The sequence below is a fragment of the Gopherus flavomarginatus genome, chromosome 6 (genome assembly GCF_025201925.1).
Source record: "Gopherus flavomarginatus isolate rGopFla2 chromosome 6, rGopFla2.mat.asm, whole genome shotgun sequence".
Lineage (NCBI taxonomy): Eukaryota > Metazoa > Chordata > Testudines > Testudinidae > Gopherus > Gopherus flavomarginatus.
The window spans coordinates 27,319,884-27,337,950 of record NC_066622.1 but is presented as its reverse complement, the minus strand read 5'-3'; the positions used below and the strand labels follow the sequence as shown (position 1 = coordinate 27,337,950).

The window sequence follows — 18,067 nt, the reverse complement described above, 5'->3', positions numbered from 1 at the left end:
AGAATTACACTTTATGACTACCAGGCCATGTGTAGAACAAACAAAGAGAGTAGCGACAGTGCCCATAGCTTACTGGACGTAAGTATAGTTAACATTATGAGCACCTTTCCATAAAATCACCAGAAAATTGTTGCAAATATATATATATATACATATATACACATATGATGTAATATTTTGATTGTAGTTATCGCAAGCCTATTATTGCTATTTGGAACTATTAAAGCTATTACATTTATTGTACCATCCCATCCCATATGCACAATGGTTCTATATCAATAAATCCACTGTATTAAGGATTTATGGGTCCAAACTCTTGTACGGTAGCTTTTTCCACTAGCACTACTAATGCTAAGGGTCTGTCAGCATGTTATTTGTCCCATTATGAACACCTACTCTCATAACTCCCTAAATTAACTATAAACATTTGCGTTAGGCAAAGATCTGGAATTTTTAAATATATAATTTGTTAAAAAAAAGATGATTTGGGAGGTTTTATTTATAGGGTGGTTGGTTTTGTTAAAGCCTTCAAGTTAATGTTTTCTGCACCTTGTTTTGCACTTCTGCAGTACACTGAACAACAGATTTTTCTCAAGTGGAATTTTACTGACCACTTCATCCTTGTTCCTGTAACTAGCTCTGCATACAGACTCCTGTGCCTCCTCAGAACCTGAGTGAAGTCAAATGTATTCCACCTGAGCAGACTCCTGGTCATTAAAGGATCAGAGCTGCAGCTAAGAATTTTAGGGTGTTCTATAATAGAAAATATTCATAGTTTTTTTTTAAAGCCAGAATGGACCATTAGATTGGGTGTATACAGTTGAATTATCTCATTAGTATTACAAAATGAATTGCTTTTAACCAATTTGTTAGTATTTAGCATGAAAATTGCATATATAAAGGCTGCCACAAAATAATTCCAAAACTGAAGTGCCCTATTCACTGATACCATAGACTCTAGAAAAAGTTATTACACAGATTTTTTTTGAATGTACCTGAGTACAGATATACAAGCTAAACCTAATAGTTCTGTCAGCATAATTACTTAAACAGCTAGGTAAATGTTTAAATATTAGGGTGATGTCCAAATATCTGTGTATAACTTTTATGCTCTGTTGAATAATCATAAGCATTTTACCACATTTTCATTTATGTATTTGTATGAGCCCACATATTTTTAAATACCTGAAAATATGGAATTGCTGTACACATCAGCCTACAACATTTCCAAGCAAAGGTCTGACCTTAGAGACACTTACTGTCATATTGGGACTATATAGTACTATGCAAAGCAGTAAGTGTTTTCAGGATCAAATTGTAAGTTGTCAGCTAAATGATATGGAATGTTCTGAATCAGATTTGCATGAGGGATATAAAATGTCTGTAAAGTAACAGCAATGGGAAAAGATCAAAAAGGTTTTTTGGAGGGAGGCAGAGGGTCAGTTCAGTCTGGATCAGCATCCCAGAATGGGGAGCTGTACTACCCTAACCTCTTTGGTATGGAAAAATTATATCTCAAAAGTAGGCATTTTTGCAAGAGATAGTCATTACTCCCTATTTCTGGTCACACTGGGAATACTGGAAGAAAAACCTTTCCTGGAAAATTGTGGCATATGCTGAGACATGTGGTGAACATTTTCTATCAAAGATAACCATTTTTATTTTTTTTTGGACTCTCAAAAGAGGTTTACATCTATTTCACTCTGAAGGATGGGCAAAGCTTCACTCAGAGTTTATTTTATCTCTGCTGGTTCACCCATCTCTAATTATCATGATTGTAATGAAAGTATAAAGAAAATGTAGTCTGAGAAGTTAGGGTCAGATTTTAAAAAGCAGCTCATTTGTGTCTTGGCTCACAGCTTTGCACAGGCAAATCCCCTGTTAGGCACCTTACAGTACAATTTGCACATACACATACTGTTCATGTTCACGTATGTGATATATTCCCACCTCGTGTACATGTGTACAATTGCAGGCACAAGTAAGACTGGTCTTAAGGCCCTGTTGAAAGTTTAGGACTGTGTACGCCTTTTCATATTTTAAATAGCGCAGAAGTGGAACATAGCCATCACAGTATGCACAAGTCTTAAAGAGACAGTGTTCCACCATATCATCCGCTCAGGACGAGTGACTGTGCAAAGCTGGAGATGGGGCACAGTCAGGATTTGTAGAATATGCCTGTAGACCATGGGATTAAAATAATAGAGGTTAGAAATGGACAAGAGACCTAAAGATCATCCAGTCCATCTCTTTGTCAGTGTAGGATTGTTCTGTACAGTACAGTTAGTTTTGAAAGTCCCAGGTGATGGGATTTTTGGCCCTTCCCTTATCAGACTATTCCACAGCCAAATAGGTCTCATAATAAAGATATTTAGCCTGAGTTTTCCTTATCTTAAATTCACTCACTACAAATTATACCTCCATGAGCCAAACTAATAAACCAGTGTTAACAAGGGACCTGTGCAAGGATAAGGGCCACCCAGGTGGATCCCTTCGCGAGATCATGACGTTAAATGTTTCCTCTCCCTCTTTGGTGTTAGGACATGTCAAATATATATGTACCAGTCAGTACAACTGATTTTAAAAAGTGTCAGAACGAGTTTTCCATTAGAAAATGCAGTTTAGTCAAAATTAAACATTTCATGGGAAAGTGTCAATTGCCATGACATTTTCACCAGGAAAACATCTAAATGAATAACTTCACCTTTCTTGTTTCATTTTGATAGCATGGCAAAATTTCAATAGCATCAAAATATTTCAATTCAGAACTTTTGCAACATTGTATTGATAAGTTTGGAACATTTTAATTAATTTTTTTATATTAGGTTAAAATATTGTATTTATTTTTATATTGTTTTGACATTATCAACATGAAGTGATTCAACATTATGGAAAAAAAATTTCAGAATAAAGGATTTTCAGATTTTTTTTGTGTGTGAAACTATGGAATTTTCCAATTTTGCATTAAAACAATTTTTGAACTGTCTGAATTTCCCACTGAATGGAAATTTCATTTTCTGACCAGCTCCTCTTTGGTCATCACTTAGCTCTTTAGTTCATTATTTTTTCCTATAAATAAGTCCTTCATAGGTCAAGATTATGTTGGTCCCAGGTTATATTTAAAGTCCTTGCTAGTTCTGCACCGCTTCAGCATCCCATTCTTGCAGTGACGTCACATACACTATACTGCAGTTGGCTGTGGGTTGACCAGCCATGTGCCAAAACCCGCTCTGTAGTCTCTGAAAGCTTCAGTTGGGAAGTTACTGCTGCTCAAAGCTGCAATAATTCATGTAAATTGTATCTTAAATTCCCCTTCCCTAAGAGAGGAAATGCTGTATATAGCATCCTCTGGGTGATGAGGGTTGTTCTGTTTCTCTCTGCACAGCATATACTTAGGGGAGAACATGACCCTGAGCTCTTAAAAAATGGCATTGTTCAGTTAAACATCCTCCTCACCTGCCAGAAATCAGAAATAAAACAGTTTAAGCTGACATTCCATTCCTTTTCCATTGAGCCTAGGTATTCCAGATGTTACTGCAATAGGGACCTTAGTAAGGTGCTGATTCAGCAAGGTTCTTAAGCATATGCATGACTTCAAGCATCTGAGTAGTTCCATTATAGTCAGTGGGACTATGCATATGCTTAAAGTTATGCCTTGATGCTTTGTCATCTAAAAGAAGAACTCAAAACAGCTTACAGAGCTGAAAGATCTATGCACAAATATGTGAGAGGATGGACTTCAGGATTTCAGATTTCAGGAAACTAACTATTCTGCATGGGTTACCCAAAATGAATATTCCTATTGATATTTTATGTAAAATATGTAAAATGTATAAAACATGATAAAAACCAAAATGATCATTTTACTTCAATTTAAAATAATTTAATTATGAGTTTAATTAATTCCCCACAAAACATAGGAAACATTCATAAATATTTTAACACTCTGAGTATTCCCTGGTGCTGGGCTTTCAGAAAGGCACAGATGACTTCACACAGAAAAAGTAAATTCAAGCTGTGTCAGTTTTCCTATCCCAATTACAATGAAGGGCAGCAAGGTGAGGAATAGAGATTTACATTGCAGAGAGGCAACTCTGTGAATTACAATTTGAAAACGCATAAGTGATCTATCAGTACTACTCCCTCCATATTAGCCTAGGAAATAGTAGCCCCTAGAGGTAAAATATTTAAGTATCATTTGCAGAACTTCCTTGTTTCTCAATGATAACTCCTACATTGGATCACATTTGTTTTACTTGTAAAGCACATTTCATGATTGTGTAGTTTGAATGTTTTAAAATGTTGCCATTGAGATACAGTATCTTACTTTATAAGCTCCTAGTTAAAGCTCTGCTACTTTTTGACATGATACCCATATGTTTCAAATACTATTGTCTTTATATAAAGCCTTCAGTTAAGGTACAAATACTGTATGTTTTACCTTTTTATTAAATGAGTTGCTTCTCTTCAGCCTTATAATGCCTTCTTTGCTGCAGTAAAATGGATAATGACTGAACTTGTCGTGTAAGTAAATTTTGTCAAGAATTTAAATAATATTTATACTTTTTTGTCCTACATACTGAATTATTTTTAAAAAAGTGTTATTAATTCACTAACATTTTTCTTTATTAGTAAATCTCTGGTGTAAAAGTCTTAGAAAATATATACTATAGGAATGTATAATTGCAACTTTTAATAAGTTATTCATGGTTGTCACTTACATCCTTATGTCTTTGCTTAGCAGTCTAGCAGCTTGCAATACGCAAACCAAATTTATTATTGTGGTTACTGTTAAATTTAACATGAATGTCTGGCTGTTTTTAGTGCTGCTTGGGTGGGCTGTAGTCAATAGAACAAACTGTCTTAGTGATTCATTGTGTTATTTCATGATTTCATAAAGTATTCTATACGTTGGACCCTTTAAAACTTATGCCAGATCAAGGTGTGCTTGTCACATGTTATTTAATTGTTGACTTTATCTAATCCCCACATTGTTTTAAATGAACATAGATGATGCATTAGTGGGCATGGACTTTTGAAAGAAATTGGACCTATTGCCTAAAAATGCACATGGAAGAATCACACAAAAGGAAGGAGAGCTTTAAAAAAAATCTATTTTGTGTTATTATGGAAACAAATTACTTAGAATATTCTAAGATGTGTGTTTTATTATTGTACTTTTCAGACAGCTCAATTGCAGGCTTAAATGTAATCTCTCCATAAATAGGAAGCAATCTTTTCTCGTAACTATTTTGTTTTAATTGAAAAGTATTATGAGCTTTTGAAAAGATAGTTTGAAGTATGACCTTGGAAACTGTAATTAGTTGTCTGTTAACAGTCTGCAGAATTGAAATACGTCTCTTAAAGTAAATATCAGAAAAAAATCATATTGCAAATGAGATTTTGTTGCTGGTTGTAACAACATCAAAAATTTCAAGAAACCCACTTCTCCTATTCTGAATTTGAAAATTTGTAGTCTCTTGTCATTAAGGTTAACTTTGCATGTTGGTTTCACATTAATTAGATTTATAATAAAAGCTTGATACATTTCAGTTGACTTTTTTAATAGTAAACCTACAGTATATTTTCATGGACTAATGTATTGTCTCGAGAGATAGATAGACCAAAAAACAAAACAAAACTAGTTAGCCACTGGTTAATGAAGTCCGTTCTCCGACTAGAAGTAAAATAATACTTTATTATTTAGGATCCTGGAATAAGCATAAGAAAGTATTTTATTTGTATTTCTGTATCATGGCCAGGAAAGTTCTAACCATATGGCTTTTTACTAGAGAATCAAAATATTCTGTATGATGAAGAATAACTATAAATAATGGTCAACTGTAAAATTGCTGTGGGCTGCCATGCACTAGGAATTTTAATGAGCTTTCTCATGTAATAGCTCTTGATTATAAAATGATGTAGTTACAATATCTTGATAGTGTTAATTTCAGAATAACTTTTCACTGGCAAGATAAAGTCTAGTGAAAATATAACAATAGCAAAAGATAACTCAGGAGTTATGCCAGCAGCTTGAACATCAGTTTCTTGTTTGCTTTTATTTGAAATGAGGTGAATGGTATAACCGTACTGACAGTTTAAAGATAGAACACAGAGCTAATATTTTGAAAATGTTCTATGTAATATGAGACATTTTGATCATTTCTTTAGGTTCTTGGTGGAATTTAATTTGTGCAGTTGGTGGCACTCAGATTTAACAGCAAAAGGTAAGTGTAAATTGTGCGTATGCTCCTAATGAAAAACATTCTAGATTTAGTGGCACTTTTAATATTAAAATATACATTGTGTTTTATTTACTGTATTAATATTGTTAATGGTAAATTTTTGTCTGTCATCAATATTATATTTTATTTCAGCCTTTATTCTGATAGTTTAGGACTCAGTTATTTTACATATATCTGAGTGTGTGCTTGTGTGTATTTTTAATACTGCAGTGAAATTACAATGTATTAGCATAAAAGCAGAACTTAAAATGCATGTGACATATAAATAATATTAAGGATGATTTTGTGAAGGTGTTTTTTAACAAAAAACAGAATATAATAAAAGAAGATGAATTTTTTTCTGTTCCAATATTTTTTCTTTTCTAAATTAAAAACAAAAAAAACTTCCTGCTTAAAGCATCAACATTAGTCTCATTCTGTTTATAGCACATATTGTATAGAACTGGTCAAAAAATTCTGATGGAATTTATTTTCTATTTTAAAAATGCTGTTTCGTCAAAATCAAAACATGCTGTGAGAATATGTCAATTTAACAATTTCATTTAGGAAAAAAACTTGAAAAAAAAATTTTATATGGTCTAAATATTCCATTTTGACCTTGTCAGAACAGGGCGCTTTGATTTTTTGTTGTTTCAAAATGACTTTATTTTAAAATTTGTTTTATTTTATAGTCTAACAACACTTTTATTATCTATTATAATTTATAACAAAGTTGAAACTGGAACAAAATGTTTAGATTTTATGGAATCAGTTTTTTTTTTAAAGTCAACATTTTTGTTTCATGGAAACTTGCCATTTCTTTTGTTCTGATTTTGAATGAAACAAATTTCAGAATGTCAGAATTTTCTGCAGAATGAAAATTCCAAGTTTTGATCAGCTCGTGTGTGTGTGTGTGTGTGTGTGTGTGTGTATATATTTTTATATATATATAAAAATCCTTTTTGATACTTTGGAATTTCTATATGACAATTAGAAAGAATAGTATTATTAAACTGTTTATTACAGTAGGTAGCTTAAAAAATTGTCATTTGCCACTATAACAATTAAAACATTCTCCATTTCAAGGCCCAGATCCTGAGTTACTGATAGCACAGTTTAGGAGCAAGGGGTGCACATGTAACCTTTCATTCATCTTTGATCCTGGATGGATTCTGTTGCCTCCTCCTTCACATAACCAGTAGTTCAGTTCAGGCACTCTCCTAGGACGGGGGAAGACATGGGCTCAGTTCCCTTCTCTGGAGCACGGATTGAGACCTGAGTCTCCCACATCCCAGGTGAATGCGCTAACCACCAGACTATAGTATACTCTGTGGTGGATCTCTCTCAATCTCATCTATTGAAGCTGTTCCACTTTGTATAAATAATTAAATGGTCATTAGCACAGGAACTTGATCTTGGATCTCCATCATCCTAGCTGGTGGCCTAATTACCAGACTGTAGAGCTTTGTTCTCTCTGGCCCAATGACTAATCATGTATTTTATAAGAAATTGAACAGCTTCAGCATGTGACACTAGAGACCAAGAATACCCTAAAGCTTGGTGGTAAGGGTGCCATCCTGGAAGCGGGGGAGAGTTCAAGTACTAACTCTGGAGCAGGAATTCAAACCTGGGTCTCAAACATCCCAAGTGAGTGCCCTAACCATTGGTGTTAAGGGGACCACTGTCCCCTGCTCTGGTTTTGTGAATCTAGCTCTTTGCTTTTATTTTAAAAAAGGCTTAAAATGCTCAGAAACCAAATGTTTCTTTGGTCCCAAAACAAAATGTGTGTCTGTTTTTTTTCTTGATTTTCCAAAAAGTCTGAATTTTCATTTTTGGTTCAGGTTGAACTGATTTTTTTCCCATTTTTCTGGAACTTCCAGAAAACCAAAAGATCAATTATTTGCCCACCTCTAGTCCTGATGCAGCCCATCCAAATGCCGCAGGCATCACATTTGAAGAGATGACTTTATAATTAGTACCTCTCTTTAAGTGTCTATGTAAGTAAATGCCTGCTTTGGTTTGTAGGTATGTTCTAGCTACCAAACACCACTAATAATACTAACTTGCAATTTTCTTTTTTCCCCTAAAACCAAAAATTTACCATTACTTTAGTGAATAAATACAGTGAGAATGAGGGACATCCATTCATGTTTTAGCTAAAAATGTTGCGTGTAATTATACACTTCACCTGCTCCATTTCCTTCATAAATAGGAGTATAGAAAGTACCCACTCACCCTGCTCGTTGAAAAGCTATCATTTTTATCTAATTAGCTTACCTAATTAGAATTTGGTGATCTGGCAGTCATTTGGAAATTGGCTTGCATTACCCAAGATAAATGAAAGAAAAAGTATTCCAAAAAGCAAATGTTGAGGTATGTTCTTACAGATGCCTCAGCATTAGTACTATTGAGAGTTACAGTGATCATGAATATACCTCACTACATTCAAACCAAAGAACTCACGCAGTAGCAACAAATTCCTTTGCCTTTCTTAACAATGCCTCATAGATCTGAGGGTAAAATTCCTTGCTGCCCAAAATATGTCAAATATATTGTGTGCATTATTATTGACACCAAATCTGCTCCAATCACCTGCCAACTCATCAATGTCATAGTAGGAAAAATATTTCTGCCTGCAGCATGGAGCCCCATAACCTCTCTGACACTTGTGAATTAGAGACGGGAGAGAGCTTCCTAAACCTTGGGCCCCTCAATCAAGGAACCAGAGAAATCTGAAACTTTCCAATCTCTGGCAGCCTCTTCGTAACTTAGGTCTGTTGATACATGAGGGAATAGGGCTCCAGAATCATAGGTGGGGATCACACCAACCACTCTCGAGCAGCAGATATTCACCACCCCAAATGGAGAGAACAGGAGAGAAAGGGGGGATGGTGCAGATCCTTGCCAGTTAACCTCATCTAGGTGGCCAGACCCAATAAAGTGGTCCCTGACAGAGGCAGGACCCTATAATGTCAGGTGAATCCCTCACTCCTCTAGTTTTCACGCCTTTGATTGTAAAGATTTTTTCCATTATAAATTCCTGACTGGTGTAAACTGAATTTAATTTTCAAACCTACTTAATTATTTAAATGTAAATCTTACTCATGAAGCATGATGCACAGGTTTCTATGGATCAGCTATTTCCCACTCTGTAGAACAGTGTCAGATTAGTTCCCCAGGTGCAAGACACAGAGGCCTGGTCTACATTCCAAAATTAAGTTGACGTGAGTTAGGTTGACGTACAGCCCCGCAATCATTATTGTGGTTTCTCATGTCCACTTTAGTTCCTTCTGACAGCAGAATGTGTCCTCACCTGGAGCGCTTCCACCGACTGAAGTGGGGCACTGACAGCCAGAGACTCCCCATCCCAGAGTTGACAGCTGGAGACCCCCTCACCTCCACCCCGATGCCGGGAGCCCCAGTGCCAGGGTTGGCAGCCCGGACTGTGGCCACCTCCTGCTAAGGAATTGGGGGAGGGGAGGAGAGCAGAGCCTGAGCCTGCTTTCTCCCAGTGAGGGATTTCCTCTTCCCCTCCCGACTTAATGCCTTGCCAGGAGTCAACCAGCCTTGGGCTCTCTTCCTTTTCCCCCCAAAAAAGATCCCTCATCAACAGATGATGTAACACAAACACTTCATCACCTGAACTACAGCCACTTAAGTGCTACGCCTCTCCTGGAGGTGGGGTTATTAGATTGATGTACTGGGCAATTTACATGGCTGGGAGCACCATTGTAGTGTAGACTCATACATAGTTAGGTCGATGTAAGCTCATAGGTGCTGGAACTGGGGAGAGAGGGGTACACCCCCAGGCTTGAAGTTGTTTCCATTGTACACAAGGTTTACAGTTTGATTTAATAGCTCTCTGCACCCTCACTATAAAAATTCTTCCAGCACCCCTGCATAAACTGCCTTACAATCAACCTAACTCTGTAGTGTAGACCAGGCCAGAGGTCAAGTTTTCAAAAGCACCAGCATGACTTAGGAGCCTAAATACCATTTTCAAAAGTGCCTGTATAAAAAAGGATGAGACATATCATATTAATCTCCCCTTTCTCTGTCTTCTCATCTCCCTCCAACAATACCCTGCCTAAGTTTGATGCACATGAGAAAATTTGGTTTTTTTTTGGCATGTAAAAAGTAATATAGTTCAGAGAGATATATCCTACTGTCTCTCTTTGACTTACAAACCCAACTTTACAATAATTCCCTGACTGATCTGCAGTAGGCTTACCATTGGCTCTAAAATAATCTTGAGTGGAGAAACTCTGGAGTCCATGAGCCTGTTCAGTGTAATCTATCTTTGCATAATTGATAGCCAGTTTTCCCACATAGCAATTAGTTGAAGATCTGTCTAGAGGTTGTGTTTGCACATATAAGGAGTAAAATATGATCCAGTGAATAAGTCACTAGAGTGGTGGATAAGGAGACCTGCATTCCATTCTCAGCTCTGTCACTGGCCTGTGGTTTGACTATGTGCAAATCACATCACTGCTGTGTGCCTCAGTTTCCCTACCTGTAAAATGGGAATAGTGATACTTGCCCTCTCTTGTAAAGCACTTTGAGGGACCTATGGATGAAAAGTGCTATGGAAAGTTAAGTATTATTATGTTATGGAAAGAAAAAGCCAGAGATAGAAGATACTCAAAAACTGAGCATCACTTCTTGATGAGATTTTTTTTATTTTGTTTTGTTTTTTGTTTGGCCCCTATGTCCTTTCTTTGTGAGTTCCGAGAAAATGCAAATCTCCAGGGTTGCCTGCCACAGAAATGATATGTTGTTGTCAACTGAATGTTCAGTGCCTTAATTAGGGGTACTCCAGCAAATACATTTAAATACAATTATCAAGGAGAATTAGAAAGCAGATGTGTACACTTGAAAAGCAGCAGCTATTTTCACTTGAGTCTATCCATAGTGTGAAAACAAAATCTTGTCCATAAATGAAAACTAGCTTAGTTAAGGGTAAATCACAAATAACTATGATACAGTTTATGTCTTACAAAATTACATCCCACAGCTAAAAGGGTTTTCTTAATGAAAAAGAAAGCATTTTGCACTGCCTAGAAAATATCACAGGGTGGCAGAAGCTGAGTATGATTTCCATTCACTGTAAGCTGTTTGGTACAGTGGCTCACATTGTTGAGTGTTTTTGTGTGCTTGTTCTTCCCAAGTAACATTAAGATATTTTTGTATGCCTATAGCACAGAGATTGAAACAAACCCTAGAGCCCTGTGATACTGAATATCCAGCTTTTGTTTCTGAACGCACTATAAAGGAGACCACGGGAAACATTGCTTGTGATGACTGTTTCAAGTAAGCCCTTTCAATTTTTTATACAACCGTTTGTGACAAACCAGATAAACTGAGATGTTTAAGTTTATGTTGAAGGATATGCAGTTCTAGCTTTTACATTATGTCTTGTCCATCAATGACTGGATGCCATTTCTCTTGGTAGTATAGGAGTCATGTAACGGTTTAATGTTCTGAAATTAAAGCAAGGGCTATTATATTGCACCAGAAAATGCTGGGTAGCTCCAGGCTTCTAGTGACTGAAGAAGTTCTTTGCAATAGTATAAGTTTTAGGTCAATGACTGGAGACCAGACTTGTGCAATATCCTAAAAAGGGGAGAATTATTTACTGATTTATATACAAATGAAAGGTCAAGGCAGTTAGTTGTCCTATAAGCAAAATAACAACTTAGGAATTCCACTGGCTTTTGGTTGTTCTAGTGACTCTCCAACACTCTCCTCATATTGGCATTGTTAAGCTGAAAAGTATGGGAGAGGAGTAAAGATACTTTCCCAAGCTCTACTGCTGGGAAGCTGAGCTGACAATGGACAAGTCTGACACACATTAGACATCCCTTGGTCGCTTGTACTATTTCTATAGTAGACTAGACCTTCCAAGGGTTAAAAGAAGAACTTAAAAGAAAATTAATTCGTCCCAACTTCCCCCCCAAAAAACGAAAACGAATATTGTTGCTCATTGCATTTAGTGTCTCTCTAAATCAATGTAACTATAATAAGAAATGTCGCTTAACAGTATATCGTAATTAGAATGTTGCTCAGTTACTGAATATAAATATGGTTTATGCAAATGTTTATATCAATTCTGTATACTTAGTGATGGTTTCTGTTTTTTAATTTAGCTTTCCCTATGCTAAGAGATTGTTGTCACAAAACACAGTAATATTTGCAATAGTATCCTTTCTATCACAGAAATGCCAAGCACTAGAGCATTCAAAATTCCTACCTTTTTTGATTTATTTGGTTCAGACAGAAATTGTTATAGCTTTCTTCCTCCATCCTAAGCCAATATGCAGTTAGTAACTAAGGGTGAAATCCTGGCCCAATCGAAGTCAATGGGTGTTTTGTAGGATTTCACTCTAAACTTTCATTTCAGCCCATTTCAACACACGTGCTTTGTAATAACCTGAACATCTTTAAAAAAAAAAAGTGAGTGAATCCCTGGGGTATAATTTATAAAGGGATCATTTGAAGGCACTTTAGTTGCAGTGAACAAATTTTTGAATCTGAAAAATGTATCTTTCTTACTGTAAAGAGTGAAGCACACACAGCCATGTGGCCAATGTTGTGTTGGAGCTAGCAAGTGAAATGTCAAAAGTGTTTGGTTCACACACTTATTGTGGAGCGTCAGCCAGACGGTATGCCAGAGGCATCCACCCTTTAACATATTTAGAGACAAATTAATAAGATGTAAGAGATATTTTTAATTTTTATAAAGTACAAAAGATTGCAGCATCACTCAACTTTACTGCAAAGGTGGAAATTGCAAGTCTCAGAACTTAATATTCTATATTGATCTGAGCACAGACCACTTGAATCAAGACATATGATCTCATGCTGGAACCTGTGGGCTACACCTTTGTATTAAGGATGAGAACTGCTGCGAACCATATCGCAGAACTTGGGGGCGAGGAGTGCAGTTTGGTCACCCCCATAGCTTTTTGAAGACTTAAGACGTGCTGAAAATGAATATTCACTTCTAGTTCATTTCTGGTTATCATTTAGTTATAAGGAAACTATTGCAGTCACGTCAGAGCAACTCTTTTTATAAGGCTTTTGGTGACAGAAATAGTCTTACTTTATAAACTAATCCTGCAGAACACTTTCATTGTAACAATCGGTCCTTTGCATGAAAAGTACAAACTCAGGAAAATCAAGCCATTATGTTTCCACATAGCAAACACTACTTATTGTTCTATTGCTATATTTTGCATGATGTCAATAATGTAGAATTAAAACAGTATTGCTTTATCATTATTGCTCAGAGGATTAGAGAGAGCATGCATAACAAATTATTTGATCTCACATGTTTTGTTTAACGTTGCAAAAAGGCTTGATTCCATTAGAAAGAGATTAATCTAACAGGACCAGATTTTCAGGCTGTGTAGGTAATTTCAGGGCAAAGGAAATAACTTTCAAAAAATAACATAATTCTGCAAAACTTGGACAGCAGTGAGTTGGAAACTGAGTTTAGTGAAAATTACAGTATTTTAAAAATAATGTGCTAAGATGATTTTCATAGAAAAACATTATATGTTCCACAGTGGAACAAAAAACAAAACAAAACAAAAAACCACCACAACCAAATCTATGTTAGTTACCAACTGTTCTCAAGGCACCCATTATTTTTCTCCACAAGCGAGGGCAAAACAGAGAGAAATAATCTTGAAGAACTGTTAGAGTCTCATGAGAACACTCTTCATTATGCAGTTTACCCACTGGCTGTCATTAAAAATCTACAAAGTGCATCTAAGATTGTACTCTGCACTGGTTACCAAATGTTTTGCTATAACTCAAGCAGCTTTCCCACAGAAGAGCTAAGGAATTTGACCCAGAGTCTTTTGTGGGCCTACATTTTGTGACCCATTTTTCAGTTTCATGGCTTCAGTAAAGTAAATATTTTTTCAAGGAAGCATATTGCTCAATATTTTTAATTTAAGAGTGGTGTCTCATTTGCTCCAAGTAAGGGTCCAATATTACAGGGTGCTGCGTGCCCTCAACTTCCACTTCCTTCAGTGGGACTTGAGGGTGTTCAGTGCTTCACCTGATTGGAAGCTAAGGATTTCGATACAGCTCCCACAGAGTCAGTAGGAGTCTTTCCATTGATTCTAATGTGAGATGGATCAGGCCGTAATTGACTATATTTATTTTACACATTGAGAGAGTATACATATAGAGCGGGGTGGCTACTGGAAAAAGGTATTTGCAAATATTCAGTTGAATAAACATCACAAATTTGCTTCCTTGGTATTCCCAACTCCTTTGTTTAATTTTCACATGCATTCGTATGAACAATTTTTGCTTTCAAGAACATTAAGGGAAAGTGAAAATGTTGTGGATATTTACGCAAGTATTCAATATGGCAATATTACAGCTATTCCACTGCAAGAAGGTTTGCACCACAAGTGACTCATTCAAGCCTTTCTCCGTTTTTATAGAAGTTTTGGTCAACCAGTTAATGAAATGAAGCAATATTATTTGACCTACAAAAACAGTCACTCAGCACAAATATCAATTGTGAATAGAGCATACACAAAGCAAGAATCCTACGTGATATAACATCCTCTCAACTCTTACTGATTCACAACGGACCTACCTCAGGACCTTGCATGATTGAGTCCAATTTAAAGGCTGTAATTTGTTTGCATAAAACTTTCAAATAAATTTGAATATTAGGTACATGAATTAAAATCAAAGTGCTGGTGAATAAATCACAACGTTTATAAAGGACTGCATCAAATATATAAATTGTTCACTCATAAATAACATAGCTAACTATGGGCTTCTTTGAAAGTTCATTTAAGTCAATGGAAAGATGCCTATTGACTTCCATAGGATTTGGATCAGGCGCTGAATGTGTGCATATGTATATAATACAATCTTGTATGTGTAAACTTGCTATAAAGAAAGAAATAGTTCTTCAGGACAATTTGCAGTGTTTAAAATGTTTTTAAAATATAGGTTTTATTAAGAAAGTAGGAGCCTAAAAGAAAACAAGAATTAACATAAGAATGTCATTAGGGTCAGGGTTTGGCTGCCTCAACCAATAATTTTTTGTCATTCAATATCCCACTGATTATTAAATTAATCTGTTATTGTAACAGCAATCAAAAACAAGTCAGACCATATTTTTGGGCATTTGAGATTGTCAACAAGAGTACAAAACTGAATGGTTTGGTTTTTTTACATGAAACATTTCATATTTTCCAGTAAGCTAGTTCGTTCTTGTACACACACACGTACACACACAGTGTTGTGTTTTAAACTCAAATGACCGACTGTTAAATGTTCCACTGAATAAGAAGCAGCTGTAGTATTGGAAATAGTCAGTTGCTTAAAAGAGATAATGATTTATCAGTGGTAAGCAGCATTCTTCCCTCTGAGTCAGTACTGCACAGTTCCCAAAGACCTCAGTGTGGTTTTTAAGGGACACTATGCTGTTTGGAGGTGAAGTCTTTTAGATTAGACATTAAACTTAGATCCAGGGCTTACTAAGTAATTCACAGCCCTATTCACAAATAGAGTGTTACCCCAATCACTTAACCAAATTCTAATGCAGGTAATTCTGTCCACCTAAATTCTACATCAGTTTCAGTTGACTACAATATTATTTTCTGGCTTCTGCTATATCCTTTACCTACCTCACATGGGGATTGTGAGGCTTAATTAATGTTTATAAAGGGCTTTGAACTACTTGGATAAAAGGTCTCTTAGAAGTGCAAAGTGTGTATTATTATAACTTAGTGAGGAAGATAACATTTTTGGTGCCAGAATTTGATAAACATGCCAGTATCAAACCTTTGCACTATATCCCTGCTGATAAAATGTTCCTTTCTAATCTAATTATTTTTTCTCAGTTGTAAGCATTTTGTATTAAAATTCTGCTAATGTTGTTAGCTTCACTTCGAGATATGAATTGTTATAAACTCAGGGACTTATGACAGGGAGAGATCGCCTATTCTAGTATGTTTAGCAAATACTTCCTCTGCTTTTTACCTAGGTAGTAGATTTATGCCTTGCATTTTCAAAATTGCATGCATGCAGTTACTGTTAGTGAGTAGACAAATAGAACTATTTGAACGCATAGCTACCATATTTACACGTGCAATTGTGGTAAATTGTGCGTGCAAATTAGGCAACAGTCACATGCATGCTAATTTGAAGAACAAGACCTTTTCCTACTTTGTTCAGATACAGTAATGACACATTGGACTTGGCTACAAGTCAAGGGCCTGGGCCTGCTCCTATTGACTTGAAAGCAGAACTCCGATCAGTTTTCATTTGCAGCAGGATTGGGTTCAAGAGACTAACTGCATGATGGAAAAATCCTGAGGAAATAGTCTCATCTCCATTTGGATTTCTTGTGCATAGTGTTAAGGTACAAAATAAAGAGAAATGTAAATAGAAAAAAAGCTATTTTTAGGGCTGTCAAGAGATTAAAAAATAATCACAATTAAAAAAATTAATCATGATTAATCACGCTGTTAAGCAATAATAGAATATAATTTATTTGAATATTTTTGGATGCTTTCTACATTTTCAAATATATTGATTTCAATTACAACACAGAATACAAAGTGTACAGTGCTCACTTTATATGTATTTTGATTACAAATATTTGCACTGTAAAATGATAAAGAAATAGTATTTTTCAATTCATCTCATTCAAGTACTCTAATGCAATCTCTTTATCATGAAAGTTGAACAAAAAAACTGCATTCAAAAATGAAACAATGTAGAAGTTTAGAGCCTACAAGTCCACTCAGTCCTACTTCTTGTTCAGCCAGTCATGCAGACAAACCAGTTTGTTTACATTTGCAGGAGATAATTCTGCCCATTTCTTGTTTACAATATCACCTGAAAATGAGAACAAATGTTTGCATGGCATTATTGTAGCCCATGTTGCAAGATATTTATGTGCCAGATGCGCTAAATATTCATATGTCCCTTCTTCTTCAACCATCATTCCAGAGGACATACGTCCATGCTGATGACGGAGTCTGCTGATAACAATCCAAAGCAGTGCAGACCAACGCATGTTCACTTTCATCATCTGAGTCAGATTGCACCAGTAGAAGGTTGATTTTCTTTTTTGATAGTTTGGGTTCTGTAGTTTCCGCATCGGAGTGTTGCTCTTTTAAGACTTCTGAAAGCATGTTCCACACCTCATACCTCTCAGATTATGGAAGGCACTTCAGATTCTTAAACCTTAGGTTAAGTGTTATAGCTATCTTTAGAAATCTCACATTGGTACCTTCTTTGCATTTTGTCAAATTTGCATGGAAAGTGTTCTTAAAATGAATAACATGTGCTGGGTCATCATCTGAGATTGCTTTAATATGAAATACATGGCAGGATGCAGGTAAAACAGAGCAGAAGACATACTATTCTCCCCCAAGGAGTCCAGTCAAAATATAATTAAGGGGCATACTAATGTTTAGCATATCTGACACATAAATACCTTGCAATGCCAGCTACAAAAATGCCATGTGAACACCTGTTCTCACTTTCAGGTGACATTGTAAATAAGAAGCCAGCAGCATTATCTCCCCTAAATGTAAACAAACTTGTTTGTCTTAGCGATTGGTTGAATAAGAAGTAGGACTGAGTGGACTTGTAGGCTCAAAAGTTTTACATTGTTTTGTTTTTGAGTGCATTTATGTAACAAAAAAAATCTACATTTGTAAGTTGCGCTTTCACAGTAAAGAGATTGCATTACAGTACTTGAATGAGGTGAACTGAAAAGTACTATTTCTTTTATCATTTTGACAATGCAAATATTTGTAATAAAAATCATAGTATAAAGTGAGCTCTGTACA

At 35.7% G+C, this 18,067-nt stretch overlaps 1 protein-coding gene across 1 annotated transcript in view; it reads left to right on the top strand.

Moving 5' to 3' along the window:
* CACNA2D3 (calcium voltage-gated channel auxiliary subunit alpha2delta 3) overlaps nucleotides 1-18,067 on the top strand; it is a 689,427-nt gene that overhangs the window by 653,797 nt on the left and 17,563 nt on the right. The window contains exons 31-34 of the mRNA XM_050959084.1: nucleotides 3-78; nucleotides 4,472-4,524; nucleotides 6,172-6,227; nucleotides 11,423-11,534. Coding sequence (XP_050815041.1) covers nucleotides 3-78; nucleotides 4,472-4,524; nucleotides 6,172-6,227; nucleotides 11,423-11,534 — 297 coding nt within the window. The remainder of the gene's footprint in view (nucleotides 1-2; nucleotides 79-4,471; nucleotides 4,525-6,171; nucleotides 6,228-11,422; nucleotides 11,535-18,067) is intronic.